Source organism: Bipolaris sorokiniana, assembly GCF_000338995.1.
Source record: "Bipolaris sorokiniana ND90Pr unplaced genomic scaffold COCSAscaffold_5, whole genome shotgun sequence".
Taxonomy (NCBI): Eukaryota; Fungi; Ascomycota; class Dothideomycetes; order Pleosporales; family Pleosporaceae; genus Bipolaris; species Bipolaris sorokiniana.
In genome coordinates, this window is record NW_006911899.1 from 1,413,302 (window position 1) to 1,430,885 (window position 17,584).

Consider the following 17,584-nt stretch of genomic DNA (forward strand, 5'->3'; position numbering starts at 1 on the left):
GCGGTCCAAAGCCGTTGCCTTGGGTGTCGCTCTAGTCTTTGTTAGGTTTCAACACATGCTGGCCGTTCCCCGGGCCTGCTTTTGATGGAAGTGTAAGGTGTTCATTCAGAGTTTGCCTACTATCCGCTAGTGTCTACATCAAATCTTGCGGTTCATGCGCCAGACCGTCATTTGGCCAAGCGAGTCATGTATGTGCATCTTGTGCAGCCCTCTCTCTCTCCACAAACACACGCCCCCTTCTATCAATAAACAGAACGTCTCCGCTCCCGCGGTACCCTTACGCGTCTTGGTCAAGGCCCAAATCTTCCTGCGCCGGGACAATGCGGAGCGTGTTCGTGTGTCCCATGCCTCCCCTCCAACCTTGCACGCAAACAACGGGATCACCCTTGCTGAGCACTCCGAGCTTGATGGCGTTCATGATGCCCCACTTCAGCCGGCGGTCAACGTCCTCCTGCCATGGCTCCGTCTTGAAGTCTGGCTTCGCCTCGGGGAAATAGAATGGGTAAACGCCGCGGTACAGGTGTGAATACTACACAAATTAGTGACGAATACACTTCTCGTATTTCGCATCAACTTACCCTAGCGGCCATCGCGTTACGGGTAACCATAATGATGGGGCAAACAGGCCTGTACTTGGAGACGAGGCGGGCGGTCGTACCACTAACATTTGTTAGAATTAGTCGGTATATAGGCCTTTGAGCCACTCACCTGGTCGTCAGAACCAGAATAGCACCGGCATTCTGCTCAAGACTAGCGCTGACGGCGGCCATGGCGCATGTCTCAGTGGTTGGGCATGGCACGGGAGCAAGCTTTCGCAGCTCGTCGAATGCGTTGACATATGGAATAGCGACTTCAGCGAGCAAGCATGTCTCGTGCATCATAGTAACAGCCTCTATAGGGTAGTCACCCTTTGCAGTCTCGCCAGACAACATGACGCAGTCAGCACCGTCGAGGACAGCATTACCAACGTCGCTGACTTCGGCACGAGTTGGACGTGGGTTGTAGGTCATAGACTCGAGCATCTGGGTGGCGCAGATGACGGGCTTGCCGGCAATGTTGCACTTGGTGATCATCATCTTCTGTGCAATGAAGACCTGGCTGGGTGGGATCTCGATACCAAGGTCACCACGAGCAACCATGACACCGTCAGTCTCTCGCAGAATCTCGTCGAAGTTGTTTACACCCTGCTGGTTCTCGACCTTGGCAATGATTTGGATGTCCTTGCCCTCCTCACCGAGCACCTCACGGATGGCGGTGATGTCACTGCCGCGGCGGATAAAGGACGCAAAGACCATGTCGACCTTGTTCTTGACACCAAACTTGAGATCGGCCTTGTCCTTCTCTGAGAGTGGGGGAAGATCAATGTCGGTCTTGGGCAGGTTGACACCCTTCCTTGACGAAATCTTTCCGTTGTTGACGCACTTACACTTGAGCGTCTTGTCGTCTACGATCTCGAGGACCTCAAATGAGAGAACACCATCGTCGACGTAGATTGTGCGGCCAGCCTCAATCACCTTGGTGATGTTCTTGTAGTCGACATACATGTTCTTGTCGTCGCAGGCAGTGGCGTATTGTTCATCGGTAGTGATGTTTATGATGGCACCGGCCTTGATGGGGATATCAGCATCGCCCACGGTGTTACCCGTTCGGATCTCAGGGCCCTTGGTGTCGAGGGCAATGGCAAGCGGCCTGCCGGGCTGTGATTGCTCGGCTTCGCGCGCATGGTCAATGACGGACTGGTGGTACTCGTACGAGCCGTGGGAGAAGTTCATGCGGACCACATTGAGACCGACTTTGCGGAGAGCATTGATCTTCTCAGCAGAGTTGGTCTTGGGACCGATGGTGCAGATAATGGAAGTTCGTCGGTACTGCTTGGCAGGGGTGTACTCAGTGTTGAGCTGGCTGAGCCACTCGATCCTGGTCCTGCCGGAGTTGAGGTGGTCTAGACTACATTCGGGGTCAGTGAATGCTCCGAAAAGAATATAGTCCCGACATGCCCATGGCGCGCAGTTGTCGCTGCAAAGCTGCAGATCCAATGATACCGACTATGGGTAAACTGATCATCATGGAGCAGGAAGGTAAGTCGAGAACTTGGTATAGAGCCGAGTTGGACACTTTTCCTTCCCGCGGAGCTGTCTTATCTGCGCAGGCATACGTGGACTTGCGCCGGCCATGTCTGCTACAAACAAGAAGCCTGCGGTATGTGAATGAAGTATACGTACGCGTTTGCCATTTTCTACGTCTAGTAGTGTCTGAATGGGGATAGAAGGAGGGAAAGAGAGGACTGTGAGCGAAGTTATATCGCTGTAGCGGAGTGCGGGGCCGGTAGGAGCAGTATAGAGACAGTCCACTTGGCAATGTGGTGGCTGCAGAGTAGAGGAAGAAGAGGAGAAGGTGAGCGAGCTGGCTACGAAGACAACGGCGCTCGACGAGTTTATCTTGTACAGGCCCAGGCTAGAAGTTTTGTTGGCTGTTGAGAGTGTTTTGGAGGGGCAGTAGTTTTAGCGCTAGTGTAGGTGCTTAGTACGTGGGGCTGCACCCTGAGCGACGGCACGTTTGGATATAACAATTGGAAACGGATTGCGATGGAGAACTGGGCTTGGTAGCAAAAAAATGTGGGCTTGATAGCGCCACTCAAGTTCCGCTGACTGGCCTGCTGACGGCATTTCTGACCTGCCCCCGTGGTGGTGGTGACTCTCTTCGCCCATTGCTTGTTCGAAACCACCCACGTTGCGGCGTCATTTGCACTCAAGCATCCCACTCCGATAAGGCCCTGTACCTACAGACGCAACCTGCTGCTCAAGGCCATTGCAAATCGCGGCGCCGCATTCCGGTGTCCCCGTCCGGTGTCCGAATTCCGGTGTCTCGTCTTCGCAGCTTAGCTAGTGGGCATTTGAGTTTATGTATCGGTGCGCGGCCGGATGCTGGCGTGTCATTGCATTTTTTTCTTCAGTGCTTGTGCCCGCGTGGAGATGCATGGTGCCTTGGGGGTCTCATGGGGTCAAGATCATGGAAAAAAGAGCCCTGAAGAGGCTTCACCACGTTGAGGACGGCCTAGTTATATATCACCTGCCTGTAGCATGGCCCGCTCCTAGATCACCCGTAGGTGCTCCGCATGGCCGTGGTGCCCGAGGTTCAATCGCTGTCCGCCTGCCACTGGGACGTGGGTATCCTGGAGTTCCATATCAGTGGGTACAATCACGGCCACCGCCGGGTGTCCCGAGGTTGTACCTGTAGTACAGTATGTGCGGATGGCCTGCTGTAAGCGATTCACGGTTTGTCACTCTGCAGGTACATGGGCTGCGTCTGGGTGTGCAAATACCACAGAATGCTCCGATCTCTTGCCGTGGTCCAGATCAACATGTAACGGCGCGGGAACCCTACTAAAGTCGCGCATGCTGTGTGCAAGCTGAATCACATGCAGGGAGAGTGACTAACCACGGCACCAGCCACACGTCTCTCCACCACTTCTACCTAATCGCTCTTACACCGCATCCTTCAACCACTCAACAACCGCCACCCGCGACAACACCCATACCCGCCACACTCTTTGGTACAGTGATCGCCAAACAACTCCCCCAAACACAACTCCGCTTCGCCCCATACCCTCCACAATGGTCGTAGGTAGCCTGCTCCGGATCCGCGCCTCTCGGGCCGCCGAGTCGCATCCTCAGTAGCTTACACTCCCTCCAGCTCGGCAAAGTCGCACATTACGCTTTTGATGCGGTACTAAGTACGTACACAGAAAGTATGCCTATTTCAAAAACAATACCACTAACCGTGTCACAGTCTCCGCTTTCCTGGCTGGCGTCCGGCGCTCAACCGGCCTCACGTACGTCGTCCCCATCCTCTGTCCTTCCTAGGCACAACCACCCCCCACTCACCACCACACACAACAACTTCCCGGCCCGAGCAATATGCTCAACATGATTTCGCGGCATTGATATAAGTCTGGAGCTAAAGCTAAACCCCAGACCCAGTTTAAAGCCAGATTCCTTCAGCGAAAACCCCAGCGCCCTCAAGTGGTTTGAAAACTACCTTTGGGTCGGCGAGACCGTCATGGATCAGAGCGTCGCCCTATTCGGTGCCAGCTCGTACTTTGAGCGCAAGCGATAAATCACCCTTTCCCATATGTACACACTGAGTACGAGAGCTTGGTAGTCGAAGAATGAAAGAGACCCTTGTGGCAACGGGCGAGAAACAAATGCGATGCTGAGCCGTTTCGGGTGGAAGGAAAAAAACAGAGACAGAAACATTGCAGTGGGACTGTAGAGACATGGATGTAGTCTATGGGAAGTGCGACCTGCGTAGTACGCAGCACGACACAACACCAGGCAGAGAGCATGTGGTCATGTGGGTTTAAATTTCCTCTTTTCGCTCCTTGGGTGGAGGGTGTTGGGACGCCTACTATCTCATCGTCTATCTAGACGATACGAATTTACGCTTTTGACATTTGCATCAACGTTTTTCCTCAACCGTGACAATGCGATGAATGCGATTTCGCTCCTTAAGTAAATAACCTATCTGGGTATCATGCTTTTGGGCAGAACACAGGAAAACCATACACACTCCATATTTCTAACCATGCTTCTCTTTACACGCGAAACGAACCTTATCCCCTCCGCTTAAACCTAAACCCCGTCTCCTCATCATCGCTATCATCGTCTCTCCTCTCAAACCTGCCCTTCTTGGCCGGCGGCCCACTCGCAGCTCCGGATCCCCTCTTCCTGGTACTTCCCTGCGTCTGCGTACCCTCGAGCTGCGTTTCGACAACTCGCTGCGTCCGCCCGCTACTCCTCTGCGCCCGCCCTGTAGGGACCACCTCCTCGTCATCGGGCCCACTATCCTCGACATTAATGACTTCCCGTGGCGTCTGAGTCTGCGTGCTGTGTTTGCGTCGAGCGAAGCCGCCCACTTCTGGTTCAGAGGCCTCATCATCGTCGGCTTGTGTGCCGCGGCGGCTGTGGTGCGAGCGCGATGAGGGTTCCACGTCTTCGAGGAAGAAGGCGTCGCTGATGCCGAAGCCTTTCTTTGGCGGGGCCTCTTCGAGAGTGACGAGGACTTTGTGGCTTTGCACGCCTTGTTCAGTGCCGCGACGACGGAAGCGCTTGAAGTTTTTGCGGCCGTTCCATTCGGGATTCCAGCGCTCGCTGCCTGCTCTGCTCTGATTGTGCGTGTTGCTTCTGTTTCGTCGTGGTAGGACCTCAATTTCTTCTATCTGTGCTAGGTTCTTGAGCTCAGAGATATCGATGCCTTGGAGTGCCTCTCGCAGGTTCTCTTCGTCTGCTTTACGTCGCTCTTCCTCTTCCTTGATCCGCTGACGCGTGTGCTCGCGGATATTGATCTCTTTCTCTGCTTTGGCCTTGGCCTTGTTGAGTCGTGCCAATGCATCTACGCCTTTGGTGCTTGACTTTTGTACAGGTCCACCTGCTTCAGGCTCCACCGAAGCTGATGGTGCCCGAGTAGCTGCTCTCTGTTTTCTCATCTTCGCGGCCGTTGGAAACAGCGTATCCATCTGTTCCTCTTTTTCGACGCTGTCTTGAATATGTAATGGTAGAGAGGCTTGGTTCTGCGTATTGGGACCAACTTGTGTCTGTGAAGTTGCAACTGATGACCCTGAGGCAGCAACCTCCTGCACATTCTCCTCTGGTATGGTTTCCACTTTGAGCTTCTTCTTCGGGATCGGTTCGTCATCATCGAAACCTGTGAAGCGGCTGGTCTTGGACCTACTTATGCGCTTTCGTGGAATCACCTTTGTGGGTTCTTCTGCCGGAGCTGCACTCCCTTCCCGGGATTGTGAAGGTGTCCCTGACCTGGACATTGGAGTTCGGGCGCGGGTAGAACGTCGAGTTGGAGCTGAGTCGGGCACAGGGTCACTAGAAGGCACTTGGATAACTTCAGCGGGTGGTCGTTGGAGTTGAGTGCGGTCCTTTGCGATGATCACATCGAGGAACTCGTTTTGTAATATGGAGCGTTGACCAAGTGCTTGATCAGCTCCAGTGACAAAGCTTGCAGCCCATTCTTCCATTGCGTCAGGATAGGTTGGCAACCGAACTGTTATAACTGGAAGCTTCTCACCAGTTTTTCCACGTCGTTTCTTGCCTGCGACGGTGTGAACATAATCGACATATTCCTCAACGGTCGTCTCGCCTGGTCGGACATTGTAAAGCAACGCCTTGCCACCTCCACCAGTGACTGGGTCAAGCAAGCTACTGTATTGGCCTTCGTTTAAGAAAACAAAGGTTAAGCCTGAGAAAACTTCTGATCTTGAAGGATCGGGAAGTAGCATCTCCTGCAGGCGAGCGACTGGCTCTGCGCCTGCTGCTGGTATATAGTCCTTCTCAGCCGGCCACCATGTATCAAAGTCCTCCTCCAATTGAGAGGGTATATAGTTTTGTTCTTCATCAACCGATGCGGCTGCAACACGGAGAACCGCTTCAAGAAATTCGGCAGTAACGATGTGCTTGCCGGACGTTAGACCGGAGAGAACCTTGGGCAAGTTTCGCTTCGCTGATACGACATGGGTTGTCTTGTCGAACACAAAATCCGTCGTAGTCTTGATGTCTAGGGAGTGCAATTGCGTACTACGTGCTTTGCCGTCCCCTGACTCCTTGGACGCATGGGTGAACACAACTGGACGCCAAACAATTTTGAACGGCGCATAGCCTTGAGCTAATCGAATCGTATGCTCTGTTCCTTTCAGTATCTCGCTACTGTAGGTCACCATTCCGTCTTCTGCCTTTTGGCTCTTCAGCGTTATCTTTTCATCGATTGTAGTACCTTGACGGCAGCTGAGGTCAGTAACCTCAATCTGTGACCGTTTGTGGAGCTTGGTTCCGTCCTCTGATGCCACCTCATAAACCTTGAGCATAACATGCTTCCTCGATACAGCCTTGTTGTCAATCTTCCAATTCCTTCCTTGTGGGCCGTCCTGGTCGGCCGCCCTAGTTCGACCGAAGAGCTGCTGCGATCCGGGGCGCAGCCACACGCGCTTCCCTCCAAAAAGACTTTCATGTTCCAGGAACCACATTGTTGTGGGCTACGGCGAAGTGGCTTACTAACGATCGGGCGGCGATGTATGTGGTATGTTGCGCATTCTGGCTTTCATGGTACGCCTACGCTCTTTCTCGTCTGGCATGGCACGACATGTGAATAGGCTACACTGAGAGGTATGCGAGGTGACGCGCTGTCACGTGTCGCGCTAGCGATATGCTCCCCTCACCACCTCAACCATTCACTCTACTGCTCCCACTTCTAGATTCTCGCACATCTGCTTACTTTCTGTGCGTCATCATGCCTATTGTTGACTGCTTCTTCGCTTTGTACATAGTGTGGTCTTGTTATACATCAAGTGACGTCTTGAGCCATTCAAGTCCACAACACATTTATTTCACCAGTATCATCATCTCTGGACCTCTGATAGATATTGAGATATTGTAAATACATGAATTTAACAAAAGAAAGATCGACACCATCCTAGATAAACGTGAGGAGAGAAAGCCGACAGTTTACATGTGATCACCATGGAATTCCAATGTTCCCAAACCATCGTGCATTGTTTGTTTGTGATGAAAGATGAGTGGGAGTGATTGACTGACGAGAACGTCCAGAATCTGCAGTTTGACAAAAAGTAAAAGTCGAAGCAATCTTGCATATATCTAATAGCGGCACCATAGCAGCTGTGTACACTTTCACCGGAGGAAACCTGAGTGAAATGCTTGCAACAGTGCTAGTATGAAGAGCACCATGCAGGTACACAGTAAACAATATATAGAGGAGCATCAAAGTGTCGGCTAATGTAATGTCGCAGTATAGTCTGATCTGGTATGGAGGATAGTTGTGTCTGGACTCGAGGCTATTGAAGCCAATCATGTGACCATGATGGCAGACTAACCAGATTGATTCGCCATGACCGCACGTGAGACCGCGACATGAGGAGATCTATTTCTACATCGGTCCATCGCACACACGGTCTTCCAATTCCCTGGGACTCCGTGTATATGCTTTTTCTCGATTCGGACTTTTGTCTCCGTCACGCCGCGTACTGACATCCCGACGCCACTTGTTGAGCCACGCTGCAGGACTTCACCGTTGCGCTGAACACATCTCGAGGAAAGTGAAAGTGCGCGCAAGTGGCCTTTACGACTGCGCTATTACCTGAGTCTGCGCTTCCCTTTTTAATTCGCCTTGCCAGTTGTGCTACTTGATTCGGCATAAACAAGTTGGCTGTCATCGACGCCTGCCGTTATATGTCAACACTGCAGGTCCGCCAATCACTGCACACGCCAACCCAACCCAAGTACTTCAAATCACATCATTCGCCATTCTTGCACTCATTAAAAAGGCTCTGGAGTTCTGCCGTAAGATGGTGAAAAAGATCACGTATTCGCGGCGGCAACCCGATAAGCGGCGCCTTTCCTTCGATTTTGATCAAGTTCGTGAGAATGACGACGGCCGCAAGCGGACCAAGACGGCTCATGGATCAGATGAAGTTCAGTTTGTGACGCCCGCTTCAAAATCACAGGCTAAGAAGCCGCTTGTGTCGAAGAAAGGCGCATTTGGTGGACCCGTCTCCATACCGGATGATGCCGATTTGGAACCTTCACCAAGAAGCGACAACAGACTTTCGGTTTTCGACAAAGTTCTTAGTAATGGACGGTACCAACCTGCAAAGACAGACAAGAATAGTCTCCGAGCCAATAAGCAACAGTTTTCAGAGATGATGAAGATCGGACAGAGGTCCAGAGAGCACAACGACCAAAAGAACAAACGCTATCTACCTACGCCACCAGCCGAGGTTCAGAGAAAAGGGCATGACGAAGTGCAGGAGGATGAGAGCTTTGTACGGTTGAATGGATATGTTGAAAAAGATGGGTTTAACACGCCTGAGACATCACCTACTCCTTCAACTCGAACGTTGCAGCTATCTGGACAAGCCCGCAAGAATGCGCCAAGAGAGCCCTATCAACCGAGGGCCTACAAAGCTTTACTGACTCCCGCACCTCGCGAGAAGATTGGCGGGTCTCTATTATCAAGAGAGTCTCGTGAAACCCAATTGTAAGTGCGATTCGGAGTGTTCCTTAGTTCCGCAGACTGACTCGACTAGATGGTCAACGAACCAAGTCAGCTCACCGTTCTTGCAGCTCCCGCAAAATGTGCGGGATATCATCTACAGATATACACTAGGCGGTAAAACGGTCAACATCGACTATGAGACATACCGGATAACCTTCGACCCCACGAGGCCTCAGGTAGCGAAGAAAGTCATACCTGTCTTCAAATATCATTGTACGGTCATTGATGGCAAGATGAATCCTTTCCAGGCGGCCGCCAAGCCGTATATCAAGATACGCAGGAGCTTCACACTACTGAATAGCGTATGTCGACAGTTGTATGTGGAAACTGCGACTCTGCCATATAAACTCAACATGATGTGCTTTGCCTCACATAATATCATGGTCAACTTCCTGCTCATGGAGAAGCGACTGTCTCGTGAGCAGCTCGATGCTTTCACGCAACTGCTCCTTCGCAACGAGCTGCCGGGTCCGAACCTGCTGGCTTGTCTGCGAAATCTCGAGAAAGTTTACCTTGTATCTGACCAGAGTGGGAAGTCCTCGGGCTGGTATCATGTTGAGCGTGAAGAAGGAAAGGAGCCAAATCTAGTTCAGGCTCCGAAGGGGCGTGCATAATGGGTGGGTTGGGTAGTATGTAATAGGCAGTGCAGGGGATTTCCTTTATCTAGTCGGATTCCGACAAACACGGCCGTAAGAAGCAGATTTTCACTGGTCTTGTTGTAGGCGGACTGGAGATGCAATATGCAGCATGACTCGATTTCCTTAGCAGTGCACAATGCATCTGTGGTACGTGGCCGTGCCACTTTTGGGGGCGCATGGTTGGTTTAGTCAGACTGGCATGTGAAAGAGGCGCCGTGTCTAAGCCCGAGTCGAGCTCAGGTGATCACGACCTTGACACCCTTATTTTTTTGGCGTATGCACTGCCGTCTCATGTGCTTGGATCTCGTGCTGTGTGGAGATCGAAAGGGGCAGTCGGAACGCCTGGGAAGCGGTTCATGGGCGCACCCCACGTTTGTACCCTCTCCGGATCTACGCTGCCTGCCGGTTCTCCGCAACCCAGTGCTCCAAGTCAGCACTGTCAGCGACCACAATGACCAGGACGGTGCATGGCAGCGGGCACAGTAGTGTGGAGCTTCTGCAGGTCCCAGAGGAAATATTTGCTAATCATCAGCATGGGCCCGACAAGAACGAGCAGCGGGTGCTGCTGGAGCGAGTCGTTGTCACCTTTCTTTAGCCGTACCCTTGACGTTTAATGACGATGGCCCACGGACACGCACCCACTCTTCCCCCGGCCCTCGAGCCTCCACTGGCAGCTTCTGGTAAATACTTCAGAGGCTGGTGTCCCCCTTTGCTGCTCATCTCCTGTCGCTCTGCCAGTTGTCTGCTATAAGAATTCCACTTGCCGACCCGTGACGTAGCTTCCGCGACTTGCGCGACACCTGACGCATGACCACCGTCCACGGTTGACCCTATTTCCGCCAATACCTACACCGCGTCTCTGGGGAAAAGCACTATTATTACTACGCTGTCGACCGCCGTTTTCGATTGAAATATTACGTCCTGCTAGTCTCCGCCTTCCCACCTCGATAACTTCACAGCCTGTTGCGAAGCGCCCCTATCGGCCCTTTCCTTTGACCATTGTCCGACCCTCCAATTCAGGCCTTGCACCGTTCGCGCATGGCGTACACCATTGCTCCATGTCACTGCTGTCTGACACTATCTTTGCAGGCGGCAGCACTCGACTGCACGTAAGAGGAGGACAAAATGGCCAGAAATCTTTGAAGAAGAGCAAGAGTCATACTGGGTTCCTGGGTCCCCTCGCACACCTCGTAAGGAACCCCGTAGGCAGTCTCGTGGGGATATTAGGCGACAGCAATGTTCCTGAACAAGGGGTTGGCACAGCGGAAGACGCACGCCGGCAGGTCCTGTACCTGCGCATGAAAGACGTGGGTTCCTCAGATTGGTGGTACCCATCATCACATGCTAACGAGACTGCGCTGCACAGGCCGAGACCTATGACGAATGGAAAGCCGCTGCCACTGAGCTCGACATATTAGAGGGCAATGAGGCCTGGAAAGACGAGGATGAGACGCTCGAGTACAATGCCGACCTGGTTGCCGCTCGGCTAAATGAATTGGACGACGCGCGCATGAGTTGCGACGTGAAGAGGATGTTGTTCTTGATCAGAACCACCCTCACCCGCGGCTTGGGCGACATGGGCGATTTGCGCCTGTACAAGCATTCGCATATCGGCACCAAACGGCTGATTGAGAGGTACATTGAGTCAGCACAACAAACTTTGGCTGCTTTGTTGAGTGTGTCAGAAAAGCAAGGAGACCAGTGTTCTGTCGAGCCACGACGACTGGTCGACCAGCTTCTGCAGACACGTCAATCCTTCGGCCGAAGTGCATTGCTTCTGTCGGGAGGTGGCACTTTGGGCATGAATCACATTGGTGTTGTCAAGGCCCTGTGGGAAGCCCGACTCCTCCCACGCATCATTTCTGGAGCGTCTGCTGGAAGCATTGTCTGTGCTGTGCTTTGCAGCAAGACGGATGCAGAGATTCCAGACGTCATGCACGAATTCTGCTATGGTGATCTTAACGTGTTTGAAAACCCCGACCAACCTGATGGCCTCCTAGGCATGGCGATGCGTTTGATGAAGTCTGGTGTTCTTTTCGATATCTCGCATCTAACCAGAGTCATGCGAGGCTTGCTCGGAGACATGACTTTTCAGGAGGCATATAACCGGACCCGTCGCATCTTGAACATACCGGTTTCAACGTCTTCACTCTATGAGCTGCCCAGGCTGTTGAATTACATCACGGCGCCGAACGTCATGATTTGGTCAGCTGTGTAAGTAATGTGGATGCACTGTTTTATGTTTATACTAATGAAGTTCAGATGTACGTCTTGCTCGGTTCCATTAATCTACAAGAAAGCCTCTCTTATCGCCAAAGATCCCAAGACTGGTCTGGAAGTTCCTTGGGACCCCAATCCTGACGCTACTTGGATCGACGGCTCGGTTGACAATGACCTGCCAATGACACGTTTGTCGGAAATGTTCAATGTCAACCACTTTATTGTCTCTCAAGTCAATCCACACGTCGTTCCTTTTCTGGAGAAAGAAGAGGAGCTATTTCCTATCGAGGCTCAACATGACATTGACGCCGGTCCTAGCTGGCTAAGCCTTTCCGCCAGTCTATGTAAAGGAGAAGCCATGCATCGCCTGCAGCAGATGGCAGATACTGGGGTTTTTCCAAACCTTGCCACCAAAGTCAAATCAGTCCTTAGCCAGCGGTATTCTGGAGACATTAATATCTTTCCCAAGATCCATTATGCCGACTTTCCTAGGGTGTTGAGTAACCCGACAACCGAGTACATGATTGGATGTATGTTAACTGGGCAACGTGCTACTTGGCCGAGGCTTTCACGCATACAGAATCATGTCGCCATTGAGCTTGCTTTGGACGATATAATACAGCAATTGAAGGGGCGGCTTGTATTCCCCTCCACACCCACCGAGCCACAGATCAGACGCACTAATTCTCAAGACACTGACATTTCCCAAAGAAAGCGAGCGAGGTCAACACACAAATCAGCGCGCTTCCAACTAAGGACGAGCCCTCCCAGCCCGGTACTTAGGAAGTCAGCACCTACTACACCATTCCTTTCTCGCACGCAGTTGAAGGCATCACTGCAACCCTTATCCGCCTCGAAGAAGATTAACGATGCAACTCGTCACCAACCCCACGGTCTAAACATTGATGCGATCCAGTTGGAACCAGCATCGTCAACTAACGATACTTCTGATCAAGACTACTTTGCAGACCCCGACTCAGATCTTACAGATGGCATCTCATCACCTTCGCCACCCACATCACCCAATTTCCAAGGCCCAACCCTATGGCCTTCCACACCCCAAGCCGTGATGCGACCTGCCCTGCGACCGATATCTCAACCTATACAATCACCGTCCGTCAACACCAGCCCACTTCGCCGCCGCACAGACACATTGTTCCATCTCACCATGACATTAGCGACCTCGCAGTCCACAACGGGCAACGCACCAAGCTCACCCGAACTACGCTACAAACGCCTATTCCATCCTCCCGGCCCAGCTACCCCCGACGTCAGTGTCGGCCCGCCACAGCTAGAGCAGGAGTTTGTCTGGCCCACGCTGTCACCGGCGCCCAGCCGCCCGGGCAGTAGACGCAATAGTGCATCTGGCTTGCCGCTTGATCACTCGGGCACAAAGGGTATGCTAATGCGGAAGAAGAGCTGCATGTAATTCAATCTGTGTAGACTTGTACGTTTTCTTTTGTAGATTCGCAGGACTACAAGCTAGTCTTAGTCTCTGTATCTTCATCCCGTTCATCTGCCAGCCACCGACCCTTCTTTCATATGTTCTCCCGTGTGTCCCCGCATTTTCAGGCGCGCGTACTGGATTTTTTGAGGATGCAGAGTGGTAGATGGCTATACAAACATTCACCTATCATTTCTTTTGTGCAATGTCGTAGAAGCAGAGTCAGTAAAGAAGACATTATCGTCTGTTTGAGAATAGATGGACGCACAGTTCGTAGTGAGAAGAAGAATGTACACCAGAGAAAGAAATAACTCACCAATACATTTATCAGTTGAAATTTAATATAAGTATATATACCCTATTATTATCCTCATTTCCCCCGGCCCCATAGTCATGCCCGTTCGTATATAACATTACTCATATATTTCACCCCCTCTTCTCCACCTTCCCTCATTCATTACATCTCTCTCACACACCCCTACTACTATCTATCCCCTCCAAACTTGACCTTAACATCCTTCTTTCCCCTCCACCGCTCAAGCAACTCGTACCCAAACACCAGCACAATCGGTAAACTAACTATAATCGCCGTGACCCGGCGTGCGGCGGGCTTGTACTTGGGCGGAAGCCGTATGTCGGGTGTGGGCTCGATGACGCGCGTGTGTTGGGAGAGCGCGGGGGGGACGCGGCGTGGGGTGGATGGGTAGGGGTTTGGTGGGAGGACGGGGTTGCGGGGGGATGTTGTGTGGGAGGTGGAGAAGATGGGGGATGGGGCTGGGAAGGGTTTTTGCGGGAGGGGGATGGCTGTTGGTATGGGGTGGGTTCGGGGAGGTTTGGATGGTGGTGGTGGTGGTGGTGAAGAGGAGACCGGTGGTACTTGTGCTGTTGTTGCTGTTGCTGGTTTGGTTGCTAGAGGAGTACCACTATTCCTGCTCTCTAGGCTGGTTGTTTTGGTGGGCAATGTCTTACTCAGTGTTCCCTTGGCGCGTACGGACTCGAGTATCTTGCTTGTTGCTGGTGTAACGGGCGTGGGATGTTCCGGCGCATTCTTCTTCGCGATTGTCTTCTTGTCCTTTTCTGGCGCGACAGGTTTGTGCTTGGGCGCTGTGGGCTTTGTAGTCACCTTTTTTACAGCCGGCGTCTTCTCCCCATCTACGCTTATTGTTTCCCCCGCATCTTCGGCTGCAGCCTTCTTGGGGCGTCCGCGTTTCTTGATTGCTGGTGGTTCGACGGTAGTGTTTGTCGACGACATTGTCGCAATGTTTTTTGTTTTGCGCAATTGGTGTATAAACAGCGTCTCCAGTCAAAGAGCGTTGAAAGGGGTGTATAAGAGTCACTAGAGTCTTGCGACACGAGGAGTAGGGTATGGGCGTGACTTCGAGGGGTCCAGCGGGAAATTTTGGGCCAGTGTTTTTGGGGCGGAGATTACAGTACAGGGATATGCGCGTATCGATAGGAGTACCGTCTAGCCATCCCTGCGTAGCGAGAAACCTCGTGTAACCATGTATTATATGACGTTGGTCACGACGAAGTAGCGATGTCAACTGAGCCTGACAAGTGTACCGTCTTCATTTCGCCATATTGTAAAGGGCAGCAGCTGGGATGTGCTTCACTCCACCATTGCTAGAGATGTGGAAACTGCTCACAACAGCAAAGCCTGAAGCCATCAAACAGAGGCGCTTCAGTTACCGGTACTCTAGAAATCTTCCTCACTACTCGGATTTACAGGTTTGATCCATCCATCTCGAGCCTCTACATGCAAAAAAGATTTCTGTGCATGATTCTCCATGATTCCAGCTAGTCCACCATAGATATACGTCGGCTCCTATAATACTGATCTGAATACTTGGTTATCATTGAGATGAAAAATGAATAAATCATTACTTCCCAATGATACACTCAGAGTTCAACCCTACTTGCAAAATATCGTCGCACGAAGATCCTCCAAGAACTAACATTAATCTGCAGCTGAAGCTACAGCCAAGCCCTAGCTTGAGATACACTCCTTCTTTAGTGTGCGGACTCTTCAACATGCATCGGGCAAAAGTCTTTCACATACGCTGTTTTATGGAAAACTGTAACATTTAACGAGTCGAGATGTGTGGGGCACTGGCAAAGTCTGATAGCAGTTGTTCTACGCTGAGTAGCTGTTACACGTCGACGCCTGTCACACAGTCTTGTCCCATCTCTCGACTACTTCGTCGCAAATTAATTTTTAAACATCCGCTGCTTAAACAGTATTCTTTCCTTCCCTTTAGTCATTTCATGCACCGCTACAACACTCCTGAGGAAATTGGCTCTGAGGGAGTTGGCGCCTGCGTTTACACCAAGGGTACACTGACCCGGTTCAAGATTGTCTCCAAACTGTGAAGTGATAACCGTGAAACAATCTAGGAAAAGATCCACGCCTCTAATTCGTACGCTTGCACCCGCATAAGATGCCTGGAATTTGTGTTAGCGTCTAGTTATCATTCTATTCATTTAATATGCACACGTACGTTGCAGTTAGCCACTTAACTCTTGTCCTTTGTTTGGTAAGGGGCTGGATTAATAGACTTATAGATCTCTTCGATATATGCTTTTGGAAGAACAACGCCCCAAACAGCGGAGACAACCTGCAGTCGACGAAGTCCAGGAACGTATTTCGCTTGTTCAGTCCATGGCACAAACCTGCCACGAGGATTTCTTTTTTTTCATAACTAGTTAGTTCATAGGTAAACAAAATGCACATTTTATGAAAATAATAACTATTTCGACTTGACTGTAAAGCCATCCGGTATGATGGTCTAGTATCGTATTACCTCATTAGCAAAATCGCTGACTACTGGTGTAATTGTCCATGATTTAGGAGTTGGTACATACATTGGGTAGCAGGCCGCCAATAGCTAGCGCGCTATTATTGGCAAAGTCGACTGAGTCCTTGTAAACAGGATTTGGGGCGATAGAGAAAACGGGTGGATGAATTAAGCCTTGGTTAAAAGCAATTAAAATCCACGGTGTCTACGAAGAAGGTAAATAAAGGAGGTTTACTACTGGTGCATGAAGAGTAGAATAGTGACGTATGAGTAGTTCGCTTTTAGCTGCAAGGTGTCGGTATTTGGGAATGAAAACCCTGTGAGCGGTTAGGATACTGAAGATATATACTAAAGAGATGCTAAGTAATGCATGATAGACCCATAAAACCACCTAATGGCTTTTTTGTCCAAATCTGTTCTGTGGTATAGTCGCAGATAGCTATCTCTTGTTAGTTAATATAAATTCTAGCCAAGCCGACTTTCTTATAACCTTGTGGGCCTAAAGTACCAGTCCCACCTCTATAGGTAAGGTTTAGAATTAGTCCATCTATCCTACCTCTAGAGAAACTCGTGGTTTCGTGGGCAGTAAATAGCTATATATCTAGTTTACTATACAACAACACTAAATAGTAATTATTCGGGCGTAGTGCGTAGAAATATTTTCTAGCTAAGGACTTATAACTTATTCCCGTTAAGGTCTAAGCATTAGAACCCTAGAGCAAAGACTAATGGAAATAAACCCCCTGTATTGAAAATCAAAGTAAATACTTCAACTCTAATAAGGACGTCGGCTCTAAAAATATCGAGAGCATTGCGCAGACTAGTAACGTGCCCTACAATAGCGATTTTCCTGTTTGAGAGAATTTTATTTCAGTTAGAGTGTAAGGGGCTGCGCTCTAGGGAGCAATCGCGAGGTATACAAGAGGTTGTATTCGATGAGGAGCTAAGCTCCCAAGCTACGTAGCTGTCTATATACAAGCTGGTTACCCGAGTAACAATCGGACCGGTGAAGTCTAGGTGCACGAGGCAGCTTCTGGGTCCTGCGGCTGTCGTCTGAACGTCGTTCGGGCGGTGCGCAGAGAATCCGGGTGCTCGAGACAGCACCCGGGTTCTGCGAGTAGGCCGAGATTCCATCGAGGAGCTATCCAAAGGGCGTTCAGCCCGTTACAATACCCCCCTCCTTAGGGTGATACCGCATCGCCTCTCCGAAACCCTTCCGGGAGGCGGCCCTCGCTGTCTCGTTTGGTCTCTGTGAACGCTTCCCAACGATCTACTGCCTCAGCGTCCTCTAGTAGCTCCGCTGGTTCGAGCGTCGTTCGGTGGAACCCTTTCCACTTCACCTCGTAGTATAGCTTACGCCCTCTCCTACGGCGGCGTACCTCTTCTGCTATAATGTCCTCTACCTCCCATTC

General features: G+C 51.1%; 6 protein-coding genes across 6 annotated transcripts; 3 read left to right on the plus strand and 3 right to left on the minus strand.

Annotated features, from left to right (window-relative positions):
* Window positions 1-277: 277 nt before the first annotated feature.
* Window positions 278-2,174, minus strand: COCSADRAFT_170257 (uncharacterized protein; the record flags this gene model as incomplete). The annotated part of the gene is made up of 4 exons (XM_007700650.1): window positions 278-529; window positions 579-660; window positions 709-1,942; window positions 2,156-2,174. 4 exons carry the CDS (start codon window positions 2,172-2,174, stop codon window positions 278-280), a joined length of 1,587 nt encoding a protein of 528 aa, XP_007698840.1.
* A 1,123-nt stretch (window positions 2,175-3,297) lies between these two features.
* Window positions 3,298-4,116, plus strand: COCSADRAFT_140174 (uncharacterized protein; the record flags this gene model as incomplete). Its single annotated transcript, XM_007700651.1, has 4 exons — window positions 3,298-3,620; window positions 3,694-3,733; window positions 3,790-3,832; window positions 3,975-4,116. The coding sequence occupies exons 1-4, from the start codon at window positions 3,615-3,617 to the stop codon at window positions 4,114-4,116; spliced, it is 231 nt and encodes a 76-aa protein (XP_007698841.1). The 5' UTR covers window positions 3,298-3,614.
* Window positions 4,117-4,464: 348 nt separating this feature from the next.
* On the minus strand, window positions 4,465-7,136 carry COCSADRAFT_309780 (uncharacterized protein). The gene has a single exon (XM_007700652.1). The coding sequence runs from the start codon at window positions 7,028-7,030 to the stop codon at window positions 4,613-4,615; it is 2,418 nt and encodes an 805-aa protein (XP_007698842.1). The 5' UTR covers window positions 7,031-7,136; the 3' UTR covers window positions 4,465-4,612.
* A 950-nt stretch (window positions 7,137-8,086) lies between these two features.
* Window positions 8,087-9,830, plus strand: COCSADRAFT_140180 (uncharacterized protein). The gene is made up of 2 exons (XM_007700653.1): window positions 8,087-9,057; window positions 9,107-9,830. Exons 1-2 carry the CDS (start codon window positions 8,366-8,368, stop codon window positions 9,687-9,689), a joined length of 1,275 nt encoding a protein of 424 aa, XP_007698843.1. The 5' UTR covers window positions 8,087-8,365; the 3' UTR covers window positions 9,690-9,830.
* A 710-nt stretch (window positions 9,831-10,540) lies between these two features.
* On the plus strand, window positions 10,541-13,612 carry COCSADRAFT_309890 (uncharacterized protein). The gene is made up of 3 exons (XM_007700654.1): window positions 10,541-11,020; window positions 11,080-11,927; window positions 11,976-13,612. The coding sequence occupies exons 1-3, from the start codon at window positions 10,772-10,774 to the stop codon at window positions 13,360-13,362; spliced, it is 2,484 nt and encodes an 827-aa protein (XP_007698844.1). The 5' UTR covers window positions 10,541-10,771; the 3' UTR covers window positions 13,363-13,612.
* COCSADRAFT_309884 (uncharacterized protein) lies at window positions 13,613-14,764 on the minus strand. The gene has a single exon (XM_007700655.1). The coding sequence runs from the start codon at window positions 14,627-14,629 to the stop codon at window positions 13,862-13,864; it is 768 nt and encodes a 255-aa protein (XP_007698845.1). The 5' UTR covers window positions 14,630-14,764; the 3' UTR covers window positions 13,613-13,861.
* Between the last annotated feature and the right edge of the window lie 2,820 nt (window positions 14,765-17,584).